The 26,489-nt window shown below is 50.5% G+C and overlaps 1 protein-coding gene across 2 annotated transcripts in view; it reads left to right on the forward strand.

Moving 5' to 3' along the window:
• The window catches only part of LOC132404251 (RNA-binding protein Musashi homolog 1-like), a 180,050-nt gene that overhangs the window by 5,908 nt on the left and 147,653 nt on the right, over nucleotides 1-26,489 (forward strand). For both annotated transcript variants that reach the window (XM_059988370.1, XM_059988372.1), the window contains one exon: nucleotides 18,060-18,101. In XM_059988370.1, coding sequence (XP_059844353.1) covers nucleotides 18,060-18,101 — 42 coding nt within the window. The remainder of the gene's footprint in view (nucleotides 1-18,059; nucleotides 18,102-26,489) is intronic.

Here is a 26,489-nt window from a genome sequence, read left to right on the forward strand (position 1 = left end):
TCACACACACACACCCTCTATCTCACACACACACCCCCCTCTATCTCACACACACCCCCACTCTATCTCACACACACACACCCCCTCTATCTCACACACACACACACACACACACACACACCCTCTATCACACACCCCCTCTATCACACCCCCCCTCTATCTCACACCCCCCCATCACACTCACACACACACCCCCTCTATCACACTCACACACACCCCCCCTCTATCTCACACACACACACCCTCTATCTCACACACACAAACCCCCTCTATCTCACACACCCCCTCTATCTCACACACACACACCCCCTCTATCTCACACACACACACCCCCTCTATCTCACACACACAAACCCCCTCTATCTCACACACCCCTCTATCTCACACACACACACCCCCTCTATCTCACACACACAAACCCCCTCTATCTCACACACACAAACCCCCTCTATCTCACACACCCCCTCTATCACACCCCCTCTATCACACCCCCTTCTATCACACCCGCTTCTATCACACCCCCTTCTATCACATCCCCCTCTATCACATCCCCCTCTATCACATCCCCCTCTATCACATCCCCCTCTATCACACCCCCCTCTATCACACCCCCCTCTATCACACCCCCCTCTATCACACCTCCCTATCTCACACACCCCCTCTATCACACCCCCTTCTATCACACCCGCTTCTATCACACCCCCTTCTATCACATCCCCCTCTATCACATCCCCCTCTATCACATCCCCCTCTATCACATCCCCCTCTATCACATCCCCCTCTATCACATCCCCCTCTATCACACCCCCCTCTATCACACCCCCCTCTATCACACCTCCCTATCTCACACACCCCCTCTATCTCACACACACACACCCTTTATCTCACACACACACCCTCTCTATCTCACACACACACACACCCTCTATCTCACACACACACACACACCCTCTATCTCACACACACACCCTCTATCTCACACACACACCCCTCTATCTCACACACACCCTCTATCTCACATACACACACCCCCCTCTATCTCACACACACACACACACCCTCTATCTCACACACACACCCTCTATCTCACACACACACCCTCTATCTCACACACACACCCTCTATCTCACACACACCCTCTATCTCACATACACACACCCCCCTCTATCTCACACACACACACCCCTCTATCTCACACACACCCTCTATCTCACACACACACTCCCCTTCTATCTCACACACACTCCCCCCATCTCACACACTCCCCCCATCTCACACACACACCCTATCTCACACACCCCCCCTATCTCACGCCCCCCATCTCACACACCCCCATCTCACCACCTATCTCACACACACACCCCCTCTATCTCACACCCCCCCATCTCACACCCCCCATCTCACACCCCCCATCTCACACCCCCCCATCTCACACCCCCATCTCACACCCCCCCATCTCACCCCCCTCTATCTCACACCTCCCCTCTATCTCACACCTCCCCTCTCTCACACACTACCCCTATATCTCACACACACCCCCTCTATTGCACCCCCCTCTTTCGCACACACCCCCCCCCTCTATCTCACACACTCACACACCCCCTCTATCTCACACACACCCCCTCTATCTCACACACACCCTCTGTTTCACATACACACACCCCTCTATCTCACACACACCCCTTCTATCTCACACACACCCCCTCTATCTCACACACACCCTCTATCTCACACACCCCCTCTGTTTCACATACACACACCCCTTCTATCTCTCACACACCCCTTCTATCTCTCACACACCCCTTCTATCTCACACACACCCCTTCTATCTCACACACCCCTTCTATCACACACACACACTCCCCCCATCTCTCACATACACTCCCCCCCATCTCACACACACACTCCCCCCATCTCACACACACACTCCCCCCATCTCACACACACACTCCTCCCCATCTCACACACACCCCCCCATCTCACACTCATCCCCATCTCACACACACACACACATCCCCTATCTCACTCACACACCACCCCTATCTCGCACACATACCCCCTCTATCTCTATCTCACACACCCTCAATCTCGCACACACACCCCCTCTATCTCTATCTCACACACCCTATCTCACACACTCACACACCCTCAATCTCACACACACACACCCCTCTCTATCTACCCCCCTTTATCTCAAACCCCCCCTCTATCTCACACCCCCCTCTATCTCACACACACCCTCTATCTCACATACACACACCCCCTCTATCTCACACACACACACCCCTCTATCTCTATCTCACACACCCTATCTCACACACTCACACACCCTCAATCTCACACACACACACCCCTCTCTATCTACCCCCCTCTATCTCAAACCCCCCCTCTATCTCACACCCCCCTCTATCTCACACACACCCTCTATCTCACATACACACACCCCCTCTATCTCACACACACACACCCCTCTATCTCTATCTCACACACCCTATCTCACACACTCACACACCCTCAATCTCACACACACACACCCCTCTCTATCTACCCCCCTCTATCTCAAACCCCCCCTCTATCTCACACCCCCCTCTATCTCACACACACCCTCTATCTCATACACACACCCCCTCTATCTCACACACACCCTCTATCTCATACACACACCCCTTCTACCTCACACACACACTCCCCCCCGTCTCACACACACACTCCGCCCCATCTCACACACACATCCCCATCTCACACCCCCCATCTCACACACCCCCATCTCATCACCTATCTCACACACCCCCCCCTCTATCTCACACCCCCCTCTACCTCACACCCCCTCTATCTCACACCCCCCTCTATCTCACACCCCCCTCTACCTCACACCCCCTCTATCTCTCACCCCCCTCTATCTCACATCCCCCTCTATCTTACACCCCCCTCTATCTCACACCCCCTCTATCTCACACCCCCCTCTATCTCACACCCCCCTCTATCTCACACCCCCTCTATCTCACACCCCCTCTATCTCACACCTCCCCTCTATCTCACACCCCCCTCTATCTCACACCCCCTCTATCTCACACCTCCCCTTGTCTCACACACACTACCCCTATATCTCTCACACACCCTCTATCTCACATACATACACCCCTTCTATCTCACACACACTCCCTATCTCATTCACACCCCCTATCTCACTCACACCCCCTATCTCACACACACCCCCTATCTCACACACCCCCATCTCACCACCTATCTCACACACACACACACACACACACACACCCCTCTATCTCACACCCCCCTCTATCTCACACCTCCCCTCTGTCTCACACACACTACCCCCTCTATCGCACACACCCCCCTCTATCTCACACACACACCCCCCCATCTCACACACACACACACACACACACACACACACACACACACCCATCTCACACACACACACACACACACACACACACACACACACACACACACACTCTCTCTCTCTGTCCCCCCTCTCCCTCACCCTCTCTCTCTGTCTCCCCCTCCCCCTCTCCCTCTCAGGTACAGGCCTGTTTAATCGTTTGAAGCGGTGGAGAGTTGGATGTTATTCACGTTTCTGTTTATTGTGAAGTGTGTGAGCGGGTCCGTGTTATGGAGTTGGGTGAAGGTAGCCACTTGAGAAGGGGGTCTGTTCCTGTGCTGACCAGCAGCTTTTGTCATGTTAATAGCAATGGAGCCATGCTCCTTGTCCTTGTAGGGTTGAGTACTCAGCTTGCTCGAGCGGACTCTCTGGTGCACACTGATTCAACTCGTTAGGTTGTGGCGTGCCCCTGTTAGATCGCAGTCTGAAGGGGGAGGCATTTAGTCCATTGAGCTGTAGCTATTCTGTAGACCCACTACCTGCTTTTCCCTTTCTAAACCCCGTTTAATTATTTATCCCATTCTCCATTGGCTGTTGCTGTTGAATAAGCTTTTAGGCAGTGCGTCACAATTCATTATTTTTATCAAATGCAAATGTAAAACGCTTGCTCTTCCTAATCCTGCTGTCTGATCGCCTGGCCTTGCTGAGTGGACTGTGTGGCCTTTTTTTTCCCGGTTTGTTGCCCTCGTGGCCGGGTTTTTGCTGGCGAGCTGAGTCGTTGGGTGGGTGTCGTGCTTTCTTGTTCCAGGGGGAGTGTTGTGGCAGGATCTAAACCCAGCCGCCTCCTTGGGCATGCAACCTCCAGCTGAGCTTCCTGGGGGGTGCTCTGGTCTGGGGGGTCTGTGTACTGCCAGGGTACAGGGGCAGGCTGCGGAGCCTTGTGCAGCCCCTCACCAAAATCAGACTTAACAGGAGGCATATTCATCTCAGTCACACAGGGTCAGATTTTGGTGAGTGGTTGCATGAGGTTCTGCAAGATTAGTGTGGGTGGGTCTTGCCAACACTTGAAGGTGTGTGTTCGGTCAGAGGGGTATTTGTGCCAGTGGCTGCAGAGATAGAGTCCTGTGTACTTATCTCATGAGAACCTGGAGAAGGTAAAATGGGAAAAGAAACTTTGATTTTTTTCATTTAGTGCAGTGGTTCCCAAGGAGCAAAGACCCCTTGCTTCATGGTATAGGTCCATGGCATCAAAAGGGTTGGGAATCCCCTGGTTTAGTGTGATGTGGTTCCGCACTTGCTCCGGAATTCGGGTCAGCTATCTATGTCACTGAGATTGGCTCACCCTGCTGGGGTGGGGGAGGGTAGGGGCAGGTACATTGGGGACATTTAAGAAATTCTTCGACATGCTGATGATAGAAAATGGAGGGTTATGTGTGAGGGAACGGTCAGATTAGTCTTAGACCAGGTTAAAAGGTCGGCACAGCAATCTTACATGAGAAAATGGAGCAGGAGTAGGCCATTTGTCCCATCGAGCCTGCTATGCCATTCAATAAGATCATGGCTGATCTGGCCATGGACTCATCTCTACCTACCTGCCGTTTTCCCCCTAACCCTTAATTCTCCTACTATGCAAAGATCTTGGGCTTAAGGGCTTGCACTGTGTTGTATTGTTCAATGAAATTTGGGGTGGGGGTCTGTAGTTATTTTCCAAGAATGAACATTGATAAGAGTAGCTGGCAAAGTAGCATTTGATACTCATTCTCAGTTTCTCGTCATGAAAGTAAAGTGGCCCTGTGGAGGCATTTTGGGGCACGAGAAGCTGGTGACGATTGACTGCAGCAGCGTGTGGCTTGGAGGCAGTTGCCTTGCCTCTGGGTGATGGAAGGGTGCTGGGTCTCTGGGTGGTGGGAGGGTGCTGGGTCTCTGGGTGATGGAAGGGTGCTGGGTCTCTGGGTGGTGGGAGGGTGCTGGGTCTCTGGGTGATGGAAGGGTGCTGGGTCTCTGGGTGGTGGGAGGGCGCTGGGCTTCTGGGTGGTGGGAGGGTGATGGGCCTCTGGGTGATGGGTGGGTGCTGGGCCTCTGGGTGATGGGAGGGTGCTGGGTCTCTGGGTGATGGGAGGGCGCTGGGTCTCTGGGTGGTGGGAGGGCGCTGGGCCTCTGGGTGGTGGGAGGGTGCTGGGTCTCTGGGTGATGGGAGGGCGCTGGGTCTCTGGGTGATGGGAGGGTGCTGGGCCTCTGGGTGATGGGAGGGCGCTGGGCTTCTGGGTGATGGGAGGGCGCTGGGCTTCTGGGTGGTGGGAGGGCGCTGGGTCTCTGGGTGGTGGGAGGGCGCTTGGTCTCTGGGTGATGGGAGGGCGCTGGGTCACTGGGTGATGGGAGGGCGCTGGGTCTCTGGGTGATGGGAGGGCGCTGGGTCTCTGGGTGATGGGAGGGCGCTGGGTCTCTGGGTGATGGGAGGGCGCTGGGTGGTGGGAGGGCGCTGGGTCTCTGGGTGGTGGGAGGGCGCTGGGTCTCTGGGTGGTGGGAGGGCGCTGGGTCTCTGGGTGATGGGAGGGTGCTGGGTCTCTGGGTGGTGGGAGGGTGCTGGGTCTTTGGGTGATGGGAGGGTGCTGGGTCTCTGGGTGATGGGAGGGTGCTGGGTCTCTGGGTGATGGGAGGGTGCTGGGTCTGGGTGGTGGGTGGGTGCTGGGTCTCTGGGTGATGGGAGGGCGCTGGGTCTGGGTGATGGGAGGGTGCTGGGTCTCTGGGTGATGGGAGGGCGCTGGGTCTCTGGGTGGTGGGAGGGCGTTGGGTCTCTGGGTGGTGGGAGGGCGCTGGGTCTCTGGGTGATGGGAGGGCGCTGGGTCTCTGGGTGATGGGAGGGCGCTGGGTGGTGGGAGGGCGCTGGGTCTGGGTGGTGGGAGGGCGCTGGGTGGTGGGAGGGTGCTGGGTCTCTGGGTGATGGGAGGGTGCTGGGTCTGGGTGATGGGAGGGTGCTGGGTCTCTGGGTGATGGGAGGGCGCTGGGTCTCTGGGTGGTGGGAGGGCGTTGGGTCTCTGGGTGATGGGAGGGCGCTGGGTCTCTGGGTGGTGGGAGGGCGCTGGGTCTCTGGGTGATGGGAGGGCGCTGGGTCTCTGGGTGATGGGAGGGCGCTGGGTGGTGGGAGGGCGCTGGGTCTCTGGGTGGTGGGAGGGCGCTGGGTGGTGGGAGGGTGCTGGGTCTCTGGGTGATGGGAGGGCGCTGGGTCTCTGGGTGATGGGAGGGTGCTGGGTCTGGGTGATGGGAGGGCGCTGGGTCTCTGGGTGGTGGGAGGGCGTTGGGTCTCTGGGTGATGGGAGGGCACTGGGTCTCTGGGTGGTGGGAGGGCGCTGGGTCTCTGGGTGATGGGAGGGCGCTGGGTCTCTGGGTGGTGGGAGGGCGCTGGGTGGTGGGAGGGCGCTGGGTCTCTGGGTGGTGGGAGGGCGCTGGGTGGTGGGAGGGCGCTGGGTCTCTGGGTGGTGGGAGGGCGCTGGGTGGTGGGAGGGTGCTGGGTCTCTGGGTGATGGGAGGGCGCTGGGTCTCTGGGTGATGGGAGGGTGCTGGGTCTGGGTGATGGGAGGGCGCTGGGTCTCTGGGTGGTGGGAGGGCGTTGGGTCTCTGGGTGATGGGAGGGCACTGGGTCTCTGGGTGGTGGGAGGGCGCTGGGTCTCTGGGTGATGGGAGGGCGCTGGGTCTCTGGGTGGTGGGAGGGCGCTGGGTGGTGGGAGGGCGCTGGGTCTCTGGGTGGTGGGAGGGCGCTGGGTGGTGGGAGGGTGCTGGGTCTCTGGGTGATGGGAGGGTGCTGGGTCTGGGTGGTGGGTGGGTGCTGGGTCTGGGTGATGGGAGGGCGCTGGGTGGTGGGAGGGCGCTGGGTCTCTGGGTGGTGGGAGGGCGCTGGGTGGTGGGAGGGTGCTGGGTCTCTGGGTGATGGGAGGGCGCTGGGTCTCTGGGTGATGGGAGGGTGCTGGGTCTGTGTGATGGGAGGGCGCTGGGTCTCTGGGTGGTGGGAGGGCGTTGGGTCTCTGGGTGATGGGAGGGCGCTGGGTCTCTGGGTGGTGGGAGGGCGCTGGGTCTCTGGGTGATGGGAGGGCGCTGGGTCTCTGGGTGGTGGGAGGGCGCTGGGTGGTGGGAGAGCGCTGGGTCTCTGGGTGGTGGGAGGGTGCTGGGTCTTTGGGTGATGGGAGGGTGCTGGGTCTCTGGGTGATGGGAGGGTGCTGGGTCTCTGGGTGATGGGAGGGTGCTGGGTCTGGGTGGTGGGTGGGTGCTGGGTCTCTGGGTGATGGGAGGGCGCTGGGTCTGGGTGATGGGAGGGTGCTGGGTCTCTGGGTGATGGGAGGGCGCTGGGTCTCTGGGTGGTGGGAGGGCGTTGGGTCTCTGGGTGGTGGGAGGGCGCTGGGTCTCTGGGTGATGGGAGGGCGCTGGGTCTCTGGGTGATGGGAGGGCGCTGGGTGGTGGGAGGGCGCTGGGTCTGGGTGGTGGGAGGGCGCTGGGTGGTGGGAGGGCGCTGGGTCTCTGGGTGATGGGAGGGCGCTGGGTCTCTGGGTGGTGGGAGGGCGCTGGGTGGTGGGAGAGCGCTGGGTCTCTGGGTGGTGGGAGGGCGCTGGGTGTGAGATGTGCCGGAAGCGGTGGCCGGCTCTGCGGTGCAGAGGTGCTCGTTGTCACTGAGGAAGCCGGTGACAGGCTGCCTGCCAAACGCACAGTGAAGGTTGCTCTGCTGGTGTGGTGTGGTCATGCCTGTCCAAGAATATGCAGAGTGTCCGACATCTTTCTGGTCTGCCACTGGAAGGCAGAGAGAGACTGAATGGCTCTGCAGCCAGGGCCTTTCTGTGGCAGCTTTGGAATTCTGTCCACTGCTCTGATATAGAGTGTTGGATTGGAGTTGGCTTGGGGATGTAACGTGTACTTCCACCGGCCGCATGTGTGTAGGTAGCTTGGCAGTCTTCTGACACTGACTGCCTCATCATCGGAGGAGTTGTAGGTGGTGCTGAAAGCTGCATTGGGAACGAACTCTCTGCCGGCGAGTCGATGGAGTTTATGCTGAAGCAGTGGAATCCCCATTGGCCACCATGCTGCATGAAACGTCAAAGGCAGTCCTCGCGTCTCGCCTATGTGTAGGCCCAGGGCTGGGATTGGCGCACTGATGGAATCTAAATTGTGCGTCCGTGAGCTTCCCTTGGTGCCATGGCTGCCATGCTTTGCGTCGGGGTTGCAGAAGCTTGCTCTCGTGCTGGCTGTGGGGTCGCTCAGCCTGACCAGAAAGTGAGCTCGCTGTTCCAGCGTGTGTACTCCGGCCTGGCGCCTCGTCTTCAGGCGCATTCTGCGCTACTCCCGGAATGCAGTCCTGCACTTGTCGAGCGAGGCTTGGACACCCGTGGCTTGGTTAGGGAGTGAAGTGCAGGCAGGCAAAAGGATTGCTGATTTATTATGGAATGCAGTTCTGATAATCCGAAGCCTGTCACAGTTGGAGCTGTCGGATTTGTTCCTAATTATTTTCTATCGAGCGGGTTGGTGGCACCTGCCTCCATAGACAAGGACTGTGTGGTGGCCATTTTACCAATGCAGTCTATGACTGGTCACCTCGAGTCCCTTGTACGTCAGCTTGCTGCCCAGCTGTTGCAAGTCCTGTGGGAAGCTGTCTGTTGGTATATGTTCGATGATTCCCTCAAGCAAGTGTTGTCTCCCGCTGCTGCCTCAAGGTGAAGTGACTGCTGCTGAAAGGAGTGGAGGGCGGTTTGTTATGGGATCAGGAACTGGGAGCCCATGCCCAGGAGTAAGCAGAATGCTTGCAGCTGGTTGGATTAGGTTGACAACCTGGAGTGTTGTTGCCAACATCTCATTTTTGCTGCCTGTAGTGGTTGCCATGTAGCCATCAGGAGAAGGGGATTTGCATTCCTCTCCAAACACCTGATGATTTTTATCCTCCTCTCCCGGCAGCTTTTCCTGGATAAGTAATGAAAGATCCCAGGTGAAGTGGCAGCCTGAACTGTATCTCGCTGTCAAGGTCATCTTTGTTACACCTACATTCATTTTCACTTGATTTATTATGGCGTCAGTGAGGAAGATTGTAACTGGGGATGTAAGATGAACTCCAACCCAAGGTCATGAATTGCCTTCCAATCGTCTTGGAGCAAGCCCCAGCTATAAACTTAAAAGCACATTTTTATTTTTGTTTTCTTTTATGAAGAGGAGTATATCAAAATATTTTAGTAGATTTAAAAAAAATAATCTCCCCAACAACTCACTGTAGGAGCAGAGCTGGTTTATTGGACAGACTGTCCAGTAATCTCATCAGGTTCTCTTCAAAGCCTTTGTGTCTTAAGGACAATTTGGTGGCTGTTAGTATCTGATATTCAGCAGTGAGATCATGTGATCTATTGGCAGTCACAGGCTAGAATGAGGCAGTTCACACACTGAGCTTAGAACAGGCCTGCAAAATATTGCCCTCTACTGCATGTTTCTGTTTTGTTCAAACTGCACTGGCTTGTTTGAATAGGAGAATGAATGGTATTGTGTATGTTTCCCCCCTCCCTGGTGGCTCAGAGGGCACAAGTCCAGGCTATGTCTGTGTAGTCTGGCTTGGTGGGTGCTAGATCAGGGGCAAAACATTGGGGCTTCTGATTGCTCGATGGTGCCCCCTACTGGGCACCGGGGTGAAATCAGGTTCTGGCTGTGTTGTGACAACCTTCAGCTTGTCAAGGTTTAACCTAAAATAAAGTCCAAGTTTACATTTTTAGTGAAAGCTAAAGATAAGGGTCAGAAACTGGGAAGAAACACTATTGTGGGTGCTCATGATAAATCCATTTGAACCTTTGTAAAATCTTATTTTGGAATGTTTTTGCAAGAAATGTAGATGTAATATTGATCTATACACTATGCCTTGAGACTTTTGCACAGTACTGTATAGCATAGTCTTTACATTAAAACTTGTCAATTCACCAATTTCATCGAACATGTCTAGAGCTAAAACATTGAACTCATCACAGTACAGACCCTTCGGCCCGCAATGTTGTGCCGACCCTTTAATCCACTCTAACATCAATGAAACACTTCCCTCCTGCGTAGCCCTCCATCTTCCTATCATCCATGTGCCTTTCATTTGAGGTTTTTAAATGTCCTTAATGTATCTGCCTCTCCCACCAACTCTGGCAGGGTGTACCACGCACCCCCCCTTTTCTTTCCTCAAATCACCTTAAAATGATGCATCCTCGTAACAGCCATTTCCACCCTGCTGACTATCCATTTGATCTATGCACATCTCTTCATCGCCTCTTCCTCTTTGCTCCATAGAGGAAATCCCTGACACGCTCAACCTGCCCTCATAGGACGTGCTCTCTAATCCAGACGGCATTCTGGGCAATCTCCTTGGCATCCTTTCTAAACTTCCACATCCTTCCTATAATGAGGTGACAAGACTAGAACCTCCTTACGTGCAATTGTGTATTAAGATTATTATAAGCTGATTGTTTCACTTGTACAGTTCTAGACTCCAGGGGTGGAGATCAAAGCTATCTTGTGACCCTAGCAACTGGGAACTTTCATGCTGGGCTGTGTACCTGCTGGGTGTAGGAAGCAAAATGTCGGATGGTGTGTGATGCTGGGTAATCAGCTGATTCATTCCAGCAGGGCCAGTAGGGCTGGGATGTTGACATTGAATAGCAGGACATTACATCCTGAAGAACAAAGGGGTCTTGGCACCTTTTAGCAAGGTTCCCTGAAGACAATAGCAGAGCAGTTAGATAAATTGGTTACAAAAGACTTTCATTAGCTAGAGGACAAGAAGACGAGCAATGAGGTTATGAAATGTGAGTTTGGCCACAGCTGGAGTACAGTGTTTATTTCTTGTTGCCTGTCGGATATGATATGATTGGGTGGAGAAGGTGCAGAGGTTGCTCACCAGGATGTTTGTCTGGGTTGATGCATCTTCAGACTGCTTAGGCCGGCTTTGTTCTTGATACACAAGAGGTTGAGAGGGGACACGACCGAGGTACACTCAGCAGGAGGGGTAGAGATGGGGTCTTTTTCTTGCCGAGATGTTTGTAGCCAGGGGGATGTAGATATAAGATGAGATTTTGCTTTTTGCCCAGAGGGTGGAAATCAGGCAAGCTGTTGGAAGGCTCCAGGTAATCGTCATGTTGAAGTATTTAGCTGAGTACTTAAAAGCACCAAGACTGTGGGCTGGGTGTTGGATAATGGGATTGGCACAGATAGGCATACAATAGTTGGCATGCGCATAGTGTGCAGAAGGCCCTGTTTCCCTGCTGTATGGTATTTTGACAATGGCTTGATAACCCTGGCACTTGCTACTGCCTAGATTTTAAGTTGCAATGGATTCTTAATGTCCTAGAGATCTTCATGTTTAATCCACATCCTTGTGCCTATGGTAACGCAGCGATAGCTGATTAAACAGTTTCTTCATCCACAAAAGGAAATCCTATTCTAAATACCAAGAGTCCAAAACCTGTTTGTTTTAACAAGCAGGGCTTAACTGTAATCAGCTAAATCTCCACTCAACTTTGAGATAGGAGATTGTTTCATGCTGCTGAGAGATTGCAGGCAGAGAGGTTTTTCATTATGAATAGGCGTACTTTTGACTGACTGCTTTGCAAACTGGGGTTTTATCATAATTTTCCTGCAATCAGACTGGGACCTTTGTGAAATGATGTGACATTTTATCAACTTTGAACATAGTGAAGAGTACAACTCTCTGCTTATAACGTGAGGCAAAATGAGGCCTGCAAGCCTACAATTAAATGATCTGCTTTTCTTCCTCAAAGCCATTGTCAAAATATCACGCAGCAGGGATGTATGCCGCTTAGAGCCCAGGAACTAACGCAAGGGGAGATAGGGTGAATAGCATGGCTGTGCTGGGAGCCTGAATTGGCCAGCTAGACTGTCTTCCTTCTGCGTCATTATGAGTATCAAATACCTTTGCATCAAGACTTGCCTTCATGCTCACTTTCCCAAGTGGCCTCTGTTCATTTCTCCTCCCAGGAGGGGGTGGCCAACCCATATCCTGTGAATGTAATGGGCAGATTATCTTCGGTGTGCACTGTGATGTGTAGACAAGCTGACCGTAGGGATAATACCTTAGAACTGCTGGAAGTATGTACTGGGTCGTATCATAAACACAAGCGATTCTGCAGATCCTCACACAAAGTGCTGGAGGAACTTGGCCGGTCAAACAGCGTCTGTGGAGAGCAATAAAGAAGTGACATTTTGGGCTGGGATCTCCATCAGAGTCAAAGGTTCACCAGGCTGATTCCAGGGATGAGGGGGTTAGTCTATGAGGAGAGATTGAGTCGCCTGGGACTGTACTCGCTGGAATTCAGAGGAATGAGAGGAGATCTTTTGAAACATTTAAAATGATGAAAGGGATAGATAAGACAGAGGCAGGAAAGTTGTTTCTACTGATAGGTGAGACTAGAACCAGGGGATATAGCCTCAAGATTTGGAGGAGTAGATTTAGGACGGAAACAAGTAGGGTAGTTATTGGAAACAATGATGATTAAAGAAACATAGAAAATAGGTGCAAGAGTAGGCCATTTGGCCCTTCGAGCCTGCACCGCCATTCAGTATGATCATGGCTGATCATCCAACTCAGAACCCTGTACCTGCTTTCTCTCCATACCCCCGATCCCTTTAGCCACAAGGGCCATATCTAACTTCCTCTTAAATATAGCCAATGAACCGGCCTCAACTGTTTCCTGTGGCAGAGAATTCCACAGATTCACCACTCTCTGGGTGAAGAAGTTTCTCCTCATCTCGGTCCTAAACGCCTTCCCCTTTATCCTTAAACTGTGACCCCTCGTTCTGGACTTCCCCAACATCGGAAACAACCTTCCTGCATCTAGCCTGTCCAATCCCTTTAGAATTTTATACGAAGAGCAAGGTGGCACTTTTAAAGAATATAAAAGTGGATAAGTCTCCAGGTCCTGACAGGATATTCCCTAGGACCTTGAGGGAAGTTAGCATAGAAATAGCAGGGGCTCTGACAGAAATATTTCAAATGTCGTTAGAGACGGGATGGTGCCAGAGGATTGGCGTATTGCTCATGTGGTTCCATTCTTTAAAAAGGATTCTGAGCAAACTTAGCAATTATCGGCATGTAAATTTGACGTCAGTGGTGGGTAAATTAATGGAAAGTATTCTTAGAGATGGTATATATAATTATCTGGATAGACAGGGTCTGATTAGGAGCAGTCAACATGGATTTGTGTGTGGAAGGTCATGTTTGACAAATCTTATTGAATTTTTTGAAGAGGTTACGAGGAAAGTTGACGAGGGTAAAGCAGTGGATGTTGTCTATATGGACTTCAGTAAGGTCTTTGACAAGATTCCACACAGCAAGGTTAGTTAGGAAGATTCAATTGTTAGGTATTAATATTGAAGTAGTAAAATGGATTCAACAGTGGCTGGATGGGAGATGCCAGAGAGTAGTGGTGGATAACTGTTTGTCAGGTTGGAGGCCGGTGACTAGTGATGTGCCTCAGGGATCTGTACTGGGTCCAATGTTGTTTGTCATACACGTTAATGATCTGGATGATGGGGTGGTACATTGGATTTGTAAGTATGCAGATGAAACTAAGATAGGTGGTGTTGTGGATAATGAAGTAGGTTTTCAAAGGAGTATTGTGTACAGTTCTGGTCAATGAATTATAGAAAACATGTCAGCAAAATAGAGAGAGTACAGAGGAGATTTACTAGAATGTTACTTGGGTTTCAGCACCTAAGTTACAGAGAAAGGTTGAACAAGTTAGGTCTTTATTCTTTAGAGCGTAGAAGGTTGAGGGGGACTTGATAGAGGTATTTAAAATTATGAGTGGGATAGATAGAGTTGACGTGGATAGGCTTTTTCCATTGAGAGGGGAGATTCAAACAAGAGGACATGAGTTGAGAGTTAAGGGGCAAAAGTTTAGGGGTAAGATGAGGGGGAACTTCTTTACTCAGAGAGTGGTAGCTGTGTGGAACGAGCTTCCAGTAGAAGTTGTAGAGGCAGGTTCGATTTTGTCATTTAAAAAAAATTGGATAAGTATATGGACAGGAAAGGAATGGAGGGTTATGGGCTGAGTGCGGGCCAGTGGGACTAGATGAGAGTAAGCGTTCGGCATGGACTAGAAGGGCCGAGATGGCCTGTTTCCATGCTGTAATTGATATATGGTTATATGAGGAGGAACGGCTTTTCCCAGAGTGGTGAATCTGTGGAATTCTCTGCCCAATGAAGCAGTGGAGGCTACCTCAGTAAATATATTTAAAAGAAGGTTGGATAGATTTTTGCATAGTAGGGGAATGAAGGGTTACGGGGAAAAGGCAGGTAGATGGAGATGAGTCCATGGCCAGATCAGCCATGATCTTACTGAATGGCAGGGCAGACTCGACGGGCCAGATGGCCGATTCCTGCTTCTATTTCTTATGTTCTTGTGTTCAAATGCTATTGGCTGACTGTAATGCAGAGCCTTCATCTGAAGCGTCGACCATCCCTTGCCTTCACTGTTGCTGCCTGGTTTCCGGAGTTCCTCCAGCGGTTTATATTGTCCCCTTCCCACCCTGTATTCCAGCACTTTTGGCTGCTTGTCTCCATTTTGGAGTGTTATCGGTTGTGCAGATCTGGAATGTTTTTCTGCTCTGAGTAACTTGGATGCTGTCTGGGGCTTTGAGGCCAAGGTGGAATGGTTTTGTGAATGAGGGCATGGAGTGATGCACAATGGAGATGGGTAAACCGAGACACAGATCACTCGTTGTACAGTCGGACCAGTACGAGTAGCTGTACAACTGCTCCTCCTCCTGAGGACGAGTGATTTTCTGTTTGCTGGCCCAGTTAAGTTTGCCTAACCTGACACACCACCACTCTTCTACCACTCTGCAGAAATAAGGTTTATCTTCCACCCTCTCTTCCCCCCCACCCCCCCATTCCTGATGAAGGGTCTCGGCTCGAAACGTTGGCTACTCTTTTCTCACAGATGCTGCCTGAACTGCTGAGTTCTTCCAGCATTGTGTATGTATTATTTTGTCTGTTGTTCACTCCAGACATGGCTGAAAATGGATGCACCACACAGCCCCCATAGGTAGTGACTGTAAGTCTGAGGGTCGTTGCTTTTAAGTAGGAAATTCCTGATGCTTAACTTTTAGAAGACAGCTGTATTTTGCCAGGACATTGCCTGCATGTTGAATGCCCTGGTGAGATGGTTTGACTTGCGGCAAAGGCTCACAAGTTGATTTAAACGAACTGCTGCACGTCAAAAGTACTCGGCAGGGTTTGGCTTTTGGATTAAAGATGTGTCCAGGAGCTCAGGTACCAGAGCAAAGTGGACCGTCAGTGACCATCGTGCTTGGGTGCTGAGAGGAAGTAATGAAATCTAACGAATCCTGGGGCACTCTGGTCACTTCGGGTCACGGCAGGTGCTAGTTGAGCATTGGGGTCTTTCAACAAGTGTCTGGGCTTGACTTCTGTTGTTACTGGGGTTTTGGATTTGGACTCCCCACCAGCTCCCCAGACAGTGGTGGTGGGAGTATAGAAATATACTTTATTGATAGTGTTGCGTCGTGTGTGACACAACACCACTCCCCCCACACATGCACACGTGCTACACAGCGGTGGTGGAGTACGGTGTTGTTTCACACTGTTAGTTTCAGTTGGTCATTCTTTATAAGTCACCAACTTGCCCCTTTTTCTTTGGAAACTCCAGTTCTTTTCCCTTAACCGATTCCGACTGCTTTCCTGGGTTTTCGGTCAGGGTTCGGAGAGCCACTGCTTCACGGCTCCAGAGGGCCCAGTTCAATCCCCGCTTCTGGCCCTTTTCTGTGTAGGGTTTGCTCATTTTTCCTGTCACCCCATGGGATTGTCCCAGATCCAGAGGGTTGGTAGATTATCTGGCCCAGTGCTGTATTTGTAAACATCGGGTAGGAAGGGTAATACATAGGATGTTTTCACTTGTTTTTGTATCTACCCCGGGCACGTATCTGAGACAGAGTCACTTTATTTTTGTACCTACACTGGGCACGTATTTTTAATGGAGTGTTTTATTAACACACAAAAAAAAGGAAATACAGTGTTGTGAGAAAATTCAGATTGATCCACAGAATTCAAATTTCGGACAGTTGAGACTCTAGATTGATAGTCTGTGGTCTGGTGTGTTCTGAATCTGTAGCTCAGATCTGTACTAATTAATCAAATCTGACTAAAATCTGTACTCGTCTATAGCTAATGAAGCTGGCAGTTTAACTATTATTATGTGGCTTGGTTAAGTTGTCCTAACCTGACACACCACCACTCTGCAGTTTGCTTGTGTGGTAGAAGAGAAATAAGGTTTATTTTGTTTGTTGTTCGCTCCAGACATGGCTGAAAATGAATGCAAACACTATGTGACTTGGGGGAAGTGCAGGTTTTGGGCATTTCTGGGAACCTTTGTGTGACCATGGGTTCTCTGGGTTGGCTGGGGACAGGGAGGAAATTGGGGACAATTAGAACATTATGGCACAGTCCAGGCCCTTCAGTCACAATGCTGTTTGTTTTATTAGGAGATACAGTGCAGAACAGGTTGTTTTGGCCTAGTGAGGTGCACCACCCAGCAAACCCACCAATTTAACCCTAACCTTGTCACAGGCCCCTTTGCAATGACCAATTACCCTGTTAACTGGTAGATCTTTGGACTGTGGGAGGAAATGCATGCAGTTCACAGGGAGAACGTAGAAATTCCTTACAGATGGTGCTGGAATTGAACTTTGAACTCTGGATCACCCCGAGCTGTAATGGTGTTGTGCTAACCACAGTGCTACTGTAACTTAAGATCAATCTAACCCTTCCCTCCCACATAACCCTCTGTTTTTCTAACATCCATTTGCCTATCTAAGAGTTTCTCAAATGCCCCTAATTCGTGTTGACTAGAATTTGGTCCCAAGGCTACGGACTGGATATGTTCAACTTGTAATTCTAGAAACAGGGCAAGGGATCGGTTTGGAAGAGTTTTTGCAGTTATTTCCAATTTGTGCTCAAGTGCAAGGCAGGAACTTGGTGCCTTGCAGGGCAGCTGAGGTGCTCCGGAGGTCCTTGCTTCTTGCTCGGGCTGGGTCCCGATTGCTAGCTGACTTCTCGAGCCCACAAGAACCACTACCAGGGCAGTGACTTTGCTCTCTTCCTCATCTAACTTTAACACCTCCTCGTACAGATACTTTGTGTGCAGTAACAGAGAGAGAGATTTCAGTGGTCTGGAACTGGGTAAAAAATCAGCCTGCCTGTATTTTCCATTCCAGTCAATCCTGTGTTAAGCTGATGTCAGATTACACGAGCAAGGAATTGGTTCAAAATAGTATTTTTTAATAATGATATGTTTCCAATGTTTGCCGATCACAAAAGGACTTTGCTATTTAATTGATTATATTTATTTAGTGGTAGGCACAGTAATGGACCCTTTTGGCCCAAAGAGCTAGCCTTGTCTAGCTATGTCCATGTGACAAATCATCGTAATAACCTGCATGTCCTTGGTCTGTGGGAGGAAACCGGAGCACCCGGAGGAAAGCCCTGCGGTCACAGGGGAGGAATTTACAAACTCCTTCCAGGCAGCGGTGGGAATTGAACCCTGGTTGCAGGTGCCATAGAGCTACGCTGCGGTACCACTCCCAAATTTCTTTGTGCATTACCCTCTTTAGCAAAATGATTCTCGCAGGGGCCGTATTATTGTGGGGTGGATGATTTAATCACCTGTTCTGTTTCTGTCCCGTACAGATTGATCCTAAGGTGGCTTTTCCGCGCAGAGCACAGCCAAAGGTAAGGTTCCTGAGAACGCCGCTTGGCCTCTGGCCACTTCCTCTTCCCTCAGACTTTGAAAGGTGCAAGCAAATGTAATTAAGGTTCTTGGACTGGGGGAGAATCCTCCACAGGCCCTGGCCTTCCCGGTCTTCTCAAAGAGCTGCTTCACGGTGGCCATAGCACGGTTGTCAATGCTTGTACTACACCCCTCCCCTAAACCCCACAGAAAAACATATGGTCACTGTGTCACCCTTCACTGATACTCTTCTGCAAATGGGTGTCAGATAGCTGGGAGACTGGGAGGCATCACAAGATGCCAGTGGGATTAAAGGCGTACTGAATGATTTCCCCACCGAGCCCCTCTCAGTGGCCTCACCACGGTGGAACGTGTGGTTGCGGTTTCTGTGCAGGCTGTGGCTTCTGACGTGTGATGTTTGAGCTGTACCTAATCAGAGGTAGTGAACCAAGACTGAATCCAGTTTGACTAGTTTACTCTAGACCAAGCTCCTCACTCCCAGGAAGACCAAAGTGCCATCATTGTTTGTAGACCTTGCCCGGCACAGAGAAGGGCCGCTCAGTTCCACAGAGAGAGATGAGAAGAGGTGGTGTGGTCATTAGGATCTGATGCCATGCCAAAAGGAAGGAATTGACTTACTACAGGTTAGTAGTATTCACTCAGTCACGTGTTTTTGAATTGGTAATAGTTCTTTTCCAGGTTTTTAGAAAGCCCTGAATTGTTCATTTGGTCGCAATGTGTTATCAGTGAAGGTTTGAGCATGGTTCTTCCTGAATCTTATAGAACATTGGACAGTACAGCACAGTGAGGCCCTTTGGCCCACGATGTTGTGCTGACCTTTTACTCTAAGATTGATCTAATCCATCCTCACTACAGAGCCTCTTCCATTTTTCTATCATCCATGTGTCTGTCTGAGATTTAAGTGCCCCTGATGTATCTGCCTCTGCCACCTCTCCTGGCAGCACGTTGAACAAACTCACCACTCTCTGTAAAACACTCAACTCTGACATCCCCTCTATACTTTCCTTTAAAATTATGTCCTATTATATCAGCCATTTTCATCCTGGGAAAAAGTCTCTGGCTATCTGCCTGATCTATGCTTGTACACCTCTGTCAAGTCACCTCTCATCCTCCTTTCCAGAGAGAAAACTCCTAGCTCGCTCAGCCTAATCCTCATAAGACATGCTCTCTAATCCAAGTAGTGTGCTGGTAAATCTCCAATGCACCCTCTCCAAAGCTTCCACAACCTTCCAATAATGAGGCGACCAGAATTGAACACAATATTCTGAATGTAGTCTAAGCAGAGTTTTATAGAGTGGCAACATTACCTCGTGGCTCTTGAACTCAATCACCCAACTAATGGAGGCCAACATACTGTATGACTTCTTGACAGCCTGTCAGTGAGACTCTTGCTGTAGAGTGGGGAGGGGTCCACCCTTAGGGATCATTGAGTGTAGTGTTTGGGCACAGACTGATGTCAGGTTGATCCCAGGTTGCTGATACTGGTGCTTTGCAGAATGCATCAACAGCCCCATTCCTTAGTTATTCCTTTCAGTGGTTAGGGAAATCTTGGCCGGTATTTGCACTCCCCGTCCCTCCTAAAACACTCTGCACACGCGTCAGGGACATTGAAAGGCCTGACATGCTTGGAGCTGCCTGTGTCGGTCGGCATCTTTGAGGAATTAGTGGAAGGTCTTTGGGTGCGGCAGTGCTAGAGCTGCTGGAAATGCCACCTCTTGGATCCTGTGACCCTGTCATCAATTTCCTCTTGATCTTCCTACATCCCAAAGACACGCAAAATGGTCGATTAGTGGCCACTGACAATCACCTGGGTAAGTGGTAGAATATGAGTAGGGAAAAATGGGATTGCTGTAATTGAGTTGTTGTTTGGTGAGGACCTTGGGAGCTGAGTCTGGGCCTGTTTCCGTGCTTTTTGTCTGTCTGACCTCCCCAACAAGGCATTGTAACTCAATTGTTCTCTCCAATACCATTCTTTATTTGATTTAGAGATGTTACCACCTCATGGTTACAGGCCCTTCCGTCCCAGTGAGCCTGTGCCACTCAGATACACCTGGGTGACCAATTGGCCTACTAACCTGCACGTCTTTGGGACGCGTGCAGAAACTGGAATCTTACTTGTTCGCAGGGAGAATGTACAGACCCCTTACAGGCAGCTGTGGGAATTGAACCCCGTTTACTGGCACTGTAGAGCGCTGTGCTAACCGCTTCGCTACGGTGTTGCCGTACCCTCTCCATTGCTCCTGCCTTTTACCTGTCTGTTTTCACCAGGTGTGTCACCTGCTTGCCCAAGGTGTGCCACCTTTGAGGAAACTACTGGTGTCTCAGCCCGGCTTTGGTGTCTACTGGAGTTAGGGCAGTTGAAGTGGAGAATTCCACAGGCCATTTACTGCAAAAAAAATTGCACTACTCAGATTATTTAATAAAGCCTAATTTCTGAGCATGGTAGTAAAGAGATTGTGGTTTAAATTGATCTTTGTGCTGTTGTGAAAAGTGGGTAAATGCAACAAGTGGAGACCGGCTGATGAGATAAAATCTATTATCCAACTATGTAGTAAGGTTAGCTTTTATTGCCTATCGCCAACTGGCTTTGAGCAAGTTGTGTTCAGGAATACCTAAGTTCAAAGACAAAGTCAACTTATTATCAAAGTATGTGAGCACCCCGTATACTACCCTGAGATTCATCACCCTGCTGGCACGTACAGGGAAATAAAGATGTACAGCAGAGTTCATGAGAAACTGTATATAATGACTGACGAGCAATCATTGTGCAAATAAAAAATAAGTAATGCTGAAAACATGAGCTGTGGAGTTGCTGCAAAGTGAGTCTGTAGATGTGGAATTGGTTGAGATTTGAGGTTTACCAAGCAGGCAGTATCTCCTGAACTTGCTATAATTCCTCGCTGATTTAAAATTCCCATCGTCCAGTGTGAAGTGAGCTAACACCATATGATATTCCATAGTAATGTTTGCTTTTGGACCTGGTTGGCTTGGAGAAGACTCTTAATTAATTCAGTTTTATTTTCCTTCCAATTGAATTATGCTTGAGATAGTTTGTTCTTCAGCTCCTTTGGGACTCCCACTCTGTGTTAATGCGCTCTTGGTTAATTGTCGATAAGAGCATTTTGAAGCTGCTGATGAGTTCTCCGTGACGTATTGTCCAAATTAAAATCACGCCAGACTGCGCTGTTTGCCTCCACATTCTTGTCAAGTTCCCAGGCTGCGCACATGATACAAAGTCTTTGTCATCACTTCTGTGGTGAATTCATCGAGAAATCTCTGCGAGGACCAAGTCCATTGAAGGTGTCTCAGCATGGGACGGACTGTACTGTAAGCCATAATGACCATTTCACACTTCTTCAGAATTTTAGTAGTTGGGACACGGTGATAGTGAGGGGACCATTTGGCCCGTCTTCTTCAGTGTTACCTCTTTGAAACAGCTAATCCACTAGCTTTGTACTTCTGTGATAATCTTGTTATTTTGGAAGTTTTTAAGGTGCTCCGCTACACTTTCGGACAGTCGTACATTGATCTGGTGGCACATTTGTGGTGGTGCTGACCATGTGAACTCTGTGCCTCCAGCTCCAGCCATCGTCACTTTATAGTAAATTGTCTCCTTATTAATGACTTCAGTAGCTATTGCTGACATTTGAGTTGTTGCCGTAGGTTGGTGCACTGTGTGGATGGTAGATTTGGTCTCCATATGAAGGGAAATGGCATTGCATCCTCTTGATCCAATTGTTTCACAAAGCCCATGGGTCTCTTGTCAAGAAAAAGAGTCTTGAATGTGTTAAACTTATAAGTTTTGGTCTCATTCTTGGGTTTCTGCATGATATCAGTCACTATGGAGCCTGATCTGTGCCTCCCTTTAAACCCTTCTTGTGTGGATCTGGGATTGGCTAATTTATTATCATCAAGGGCCCCACCATCTCTTCTTGCTGCTACCGTCGGAGCTGAGGGTCCCACGCCACAAGGTTCAGGAACAGTTGTTATCGTAGGACTCCTGAACCCGCACTCACCTCAGCTCTGAAAGGACTCCACGATCTGTGGACTCATTTTCAAGGACTCTGCAACAAATACCCTCAGTGTCATTTGTATTTAATTTGTCTAAGTTCTCTTCAGCTGAAGAGTCTTAGCCTGAAGTGTTGGACTGTACTCTCTTCCAGAGATGCTGTCTGGCCTGCTGAGTTCATTTTGTGTGTGTTGCTCGGATTTCCAGCATCTGCAGATTTTGGTAGGTGATAGGTGAAACTGGGGGAGGGGGAGGAGGTGAAGTAAAGAGCTGGGAAGTATATATAGGGGTACCTGATAAAGCGGTCACTGATTGTTGATCTATTTTGATAATTAATTTACTTTGACTTTGATACAGTAATTTTAAAACCATATAGGGTTCTGAGCAGGTTTTTCGGAATACTGAATTTAAACCTGGCTGTACAGTATCAAATCAGAGCAGCAGTAACGAGAGAAACTGTGCACAGTTTCTTGATATCTTGGAGCTGGTACTTCACAGAGATTAGCCCAAAACCTGAAGCGTTGTAGGTAATGTGGGTGACTGTCAAGTTATTCACTGAAGTAGAAGGGGTGTATTTGTAAGCAAGTCTCTCAGGACTTTGGTTACCCGGTACTTCAGGACAGCTTAACGAAGGGTTGGTGTTATTTGTACCGTAGGGAGCTGCTTTTTCCCCACAAGTGACATATTGTAATGATGTAGGTTGGGTTATGAACTGGTGCCAGGGGAGATTCTGAAATAGGCTGTGTGCTCTTTTTGCTCTTCTGTGAGGGTCTTCGTTCCACATTTCCATCTCCTATGATCCAGAGAAGGCCATTCGACCCATCAAGTCTTTGAGAACTACTATTTCCTCCTCCTTTTTTCTCCCTAATTTATTCTCCCTCGCATGTCCAACAACTCTTTCCTGGTGCTCCTGCCACCTAATTTCAGCAACCAGTTACCCTGTCAGCCAGCATGGGAGGAGATGGGAGCAAACCCATGGGGTCATGGGGGAAGTGTGCAGACTCCCTGTAGATGATGCCGGTGGTCAGGATCGAACCCAAGCCACTAAAACCAGGAGGCAGAGGCAGGAACAGAGCCTCCTCGTCGACTGTGCTGCCTTGCATGAAAGTTGTCATCGAGTGCAGAAGGTCGACAATAAACAGTGCCTTTACCCTAGTGGGATCATTAGAGGAAATCAGGCTTTGACCCAGTTAGGAGGAATAGTGAGGGGATTGTGGAGTTCAGGGTAATGTGGCCTTGGGGCAGTTGTGAATCGTGAAAGTCGCATGCATGAGGCCAGGAGCACTGCTCGGAGGTGAGAGCTTGGGATTTGTGCTGGAGTCTGTTTTGTATTTCGTGCCATGAACAGAATCTAAAATGATGTCTTGACTACTTTAGTGAAGCTTCTTTTCTAACAGTGTGGTTGACTCTTGAACATTCACCCTGCCCTGTTTGCCAACGTAAGGTGGCTTTTTATGGCCCAAACTGCCTCGCGACCTGGGAGTTCGGTGCCCTTGTCTTCTGGTTGGAGCAAACCACTATGTTCCTCTCTGGGCTCAGCTGGAGAGGCCTCTAAGTTTCAGCTGGTCTGTTTTTGTGATGCTGCTTTTTTTATGTGTGGGCTCTGTTCCCGTGGCTCTTTGAACTCCTTGTCTTGACCTGCCTCCAATCCATTCCTGCTCTGATCAGAAACGAGAGAAAACCTGTGCAGAATCTGGAAATCCGAGCAACACACTCAAAATGCTGGCGGAACCTAGCAGGCCAGGAAGCATCTACGGAAAGAAGTACAGTCGACGTTTCGGGTCCAGATCCGACGGCAGGATCTGATCAAGTTGGTTTGACTGCAGACCCTTGTGCTCTTTATCTTCCTCCCCACCACTTGTCCTTCCCATTCCTTTTCTTTCGTCTGTGTCCTGCTGCTGTTGTCCTCTGCAGTTCTCCGGAATGCTCCTTTTTTCCCTGTTGCACCTACCTTCGGGACGTGCTCTTCCCTCTCCCAGCCTGGGGAATCCGAGTGATCTGTCAGGTCAGCTGTGGACTGTCATCAGAGAGCTTGCACGAAGAAGCTCGCAGGCAAAAGCACGGCGGACACCACCCACCCCAAAAACTGCCTTTTCCAAAATGCTCCCTCCTGGAGAGAGCTACTTAAAACTTCAGGCCATCTTAAAAGTTTCTTGCCCAGGCAGTTAGTCTAATCAACCATCCTAGTCAGGCACCCCGCCCCCCCCCCCCCCCCAATCACTGCATTACATGGTGGACACTTTAAACACTTTTATACCTGTTAATATGTGCTGGCATTTAATACAGATTTTATTCCATGTAACGTCTAACTTTATTTTATATATAAATCTTTATAATTTATAATAGTTGAATATTTTTGTTGTATGTTGTGCCAATACACCACAGCACATTCCTAACACATGGAAATGTAATTGGTGTAAAAAGGCATTCCTTGATTGAGCGCAGTTTCCTTGCTGGCCTCAGCCGATGGTCAAGTCTACCTCTTGACTCTGGAGGATGCCTCTACCCTCTCCCTCCTCCAGGCAGCCTCCACTTGCCACGTACCCACTACCGTTGGAAAGGCCCTCAGACCGTTTACTCCACGGTGACGTGCAGTCATCGCCCGCTCTGCTTAGCGCCTCCTGGCTTAGGGATGAATGGACTATCACCGACTACGTGTCGACTTCATACTTCCTAATGCTCCCCGGCTGTCAGTTTGAGCCCTGCTGTATTCTGCCTTCCTGCTCTGTGGAAGGGTCACAGTTCGGATCAAAGTTGTAATTGTGTGTTGTGGCCGTCCCTGAGCCCGGTGCTGACTGTGGCAGGTATCGTGTGAATTGATACACCCATGTCCTTGATTTGGAATGCTGTGTCTGACAGTTCAGTATTCCGCCATGCCTGCGTCCTGTCACAGGCCAGGGATCTCCTCGCACTCTGAACTGACCCAGACTCTTCTCCAGTTTGGGTCTTCTGAGCTATTTGACTGTGTTTATGGCTCATTTGGATGAAACATATGCAAATTATTCTTGAGCGCCATTGCATTGTACAGTGTTGTCATCCTGTAGCACACTGGCTCACTCCCGTGCCGGTGTAGGGGTTTGGGCTGACTGTGGCTCACTGTTCAGATGGTGATGGGGGCCGACGCCTGCTGAAGCCGGTGTAGGGGTTTGGTTCACTGTTCAGATGGTGATGGGGGCCGACGCCTGCTGAAGCCGGTGTAGGGGTTTGGTTCACTGTTCAGATGGTGATGGGGGCCGACGCCTGCTGAAGCCGGTGTAGGGGTTTGGTTCACTGTTCAGATGGTGATGGGGGCCGACGCCTGCTGAAGCCGGTGTAGGGGTTTGGTTCACTGTTCAGATGGTGATGGGGGCCGACGCCTGCTGAAGCCGGTGTAGGGGTTTGGTTCACTGTTCAGATGGTGATGGGGGCCGACGCCTGCTGAAGCCGGTGTAGGGGTTTGGTTCACTGTTCAGATGGTGATGGGGGCCGACGCCTGCTGAAGCCGGTGTAGGGGTTTGGTTCACTGTTCAGATGGTGATGGGGGCCGACGCCTGCTGAAGCCGGTGTAGGGGTTTGGTTCACTGTTCAGATGGTGATGGGGGCCGACACCTGCTGAAGCCGGTGTAGGGGTTTGGTTCACTGTTCAGATGGTGATGGGGGCCGACGCCTGCTGAAGCCGGTGTAGGGGTTTGGTTCACTGTTCAGATGGTGATGGGGGCCGACGCCTGCTGAAGCCGGTGTAGGGGTTTGGTTCACTGTTCAGATGGTGATGGGGGCCGACGCCTGCTGAAGCCGGTGTAGGGGTTTGGTTCACTGTTCAGATGGTGATGGGGGCCGACACCTGCTGAAGCCGGTGTAGGGGTTTGGTTCACTGTTCAGATGGTGATGGGGGCCGACGCCTGCTGAAGCCGGTGTAGGGGTTTGGTTCACTGTTCAGATGGTGATGGGGGCCGACGCCTGCTGAAGCCGGTGTAGGGGTTTGGTTCACTGTTCAGATAGTGATGGGGGCCGACGCCTGCTGAAGCCGGTGTAGGGGTTTGGTTCACTGTTCAGATGGTGATGGGGGCCGACACCTGCTGAAGCAAAAGGCTGAGGCTGCACGCTGAACAGGAAGAGCAGCCTCAGGGCTCTTAAACAGGGAGCTGCGAATACCACCGTGGTCCTTTTCACTCAGTGGCCCTTCTTTTCTTCTCGTGGAAATCCCCTGGGCTGGGGTTAGAATTGGTTCAGAGGTGGGGGCTCCTGGATGGAATTCCCGAGTGTGAGTGCTGCTTGTATGGAATTCCTTCTCACGGGAGGAGGCCGTTCTGCCTGACTGGCCTGTGATAGTGTTTGTGCTTCACGCTGCTTATGAGCCTCCCTTTTGTTTTCCCTGCTGTCC

This window comes from Hypanus sabinus, chromosome 13, assembly GCF_030144855.1.
Source record: "Hypanus sabinus isolate sHypSab1 chromosome 13, sHypSab1.hap1, whole genome shotgun sequence".
NCBI classification, from domain to species: domain Eukaryota; kingdom Metazoa; phylum Chordata; class Chondrichthyes; order Myliobatiformes; family Dasyatidae; genus Hypanus; species Hypanus sabinus.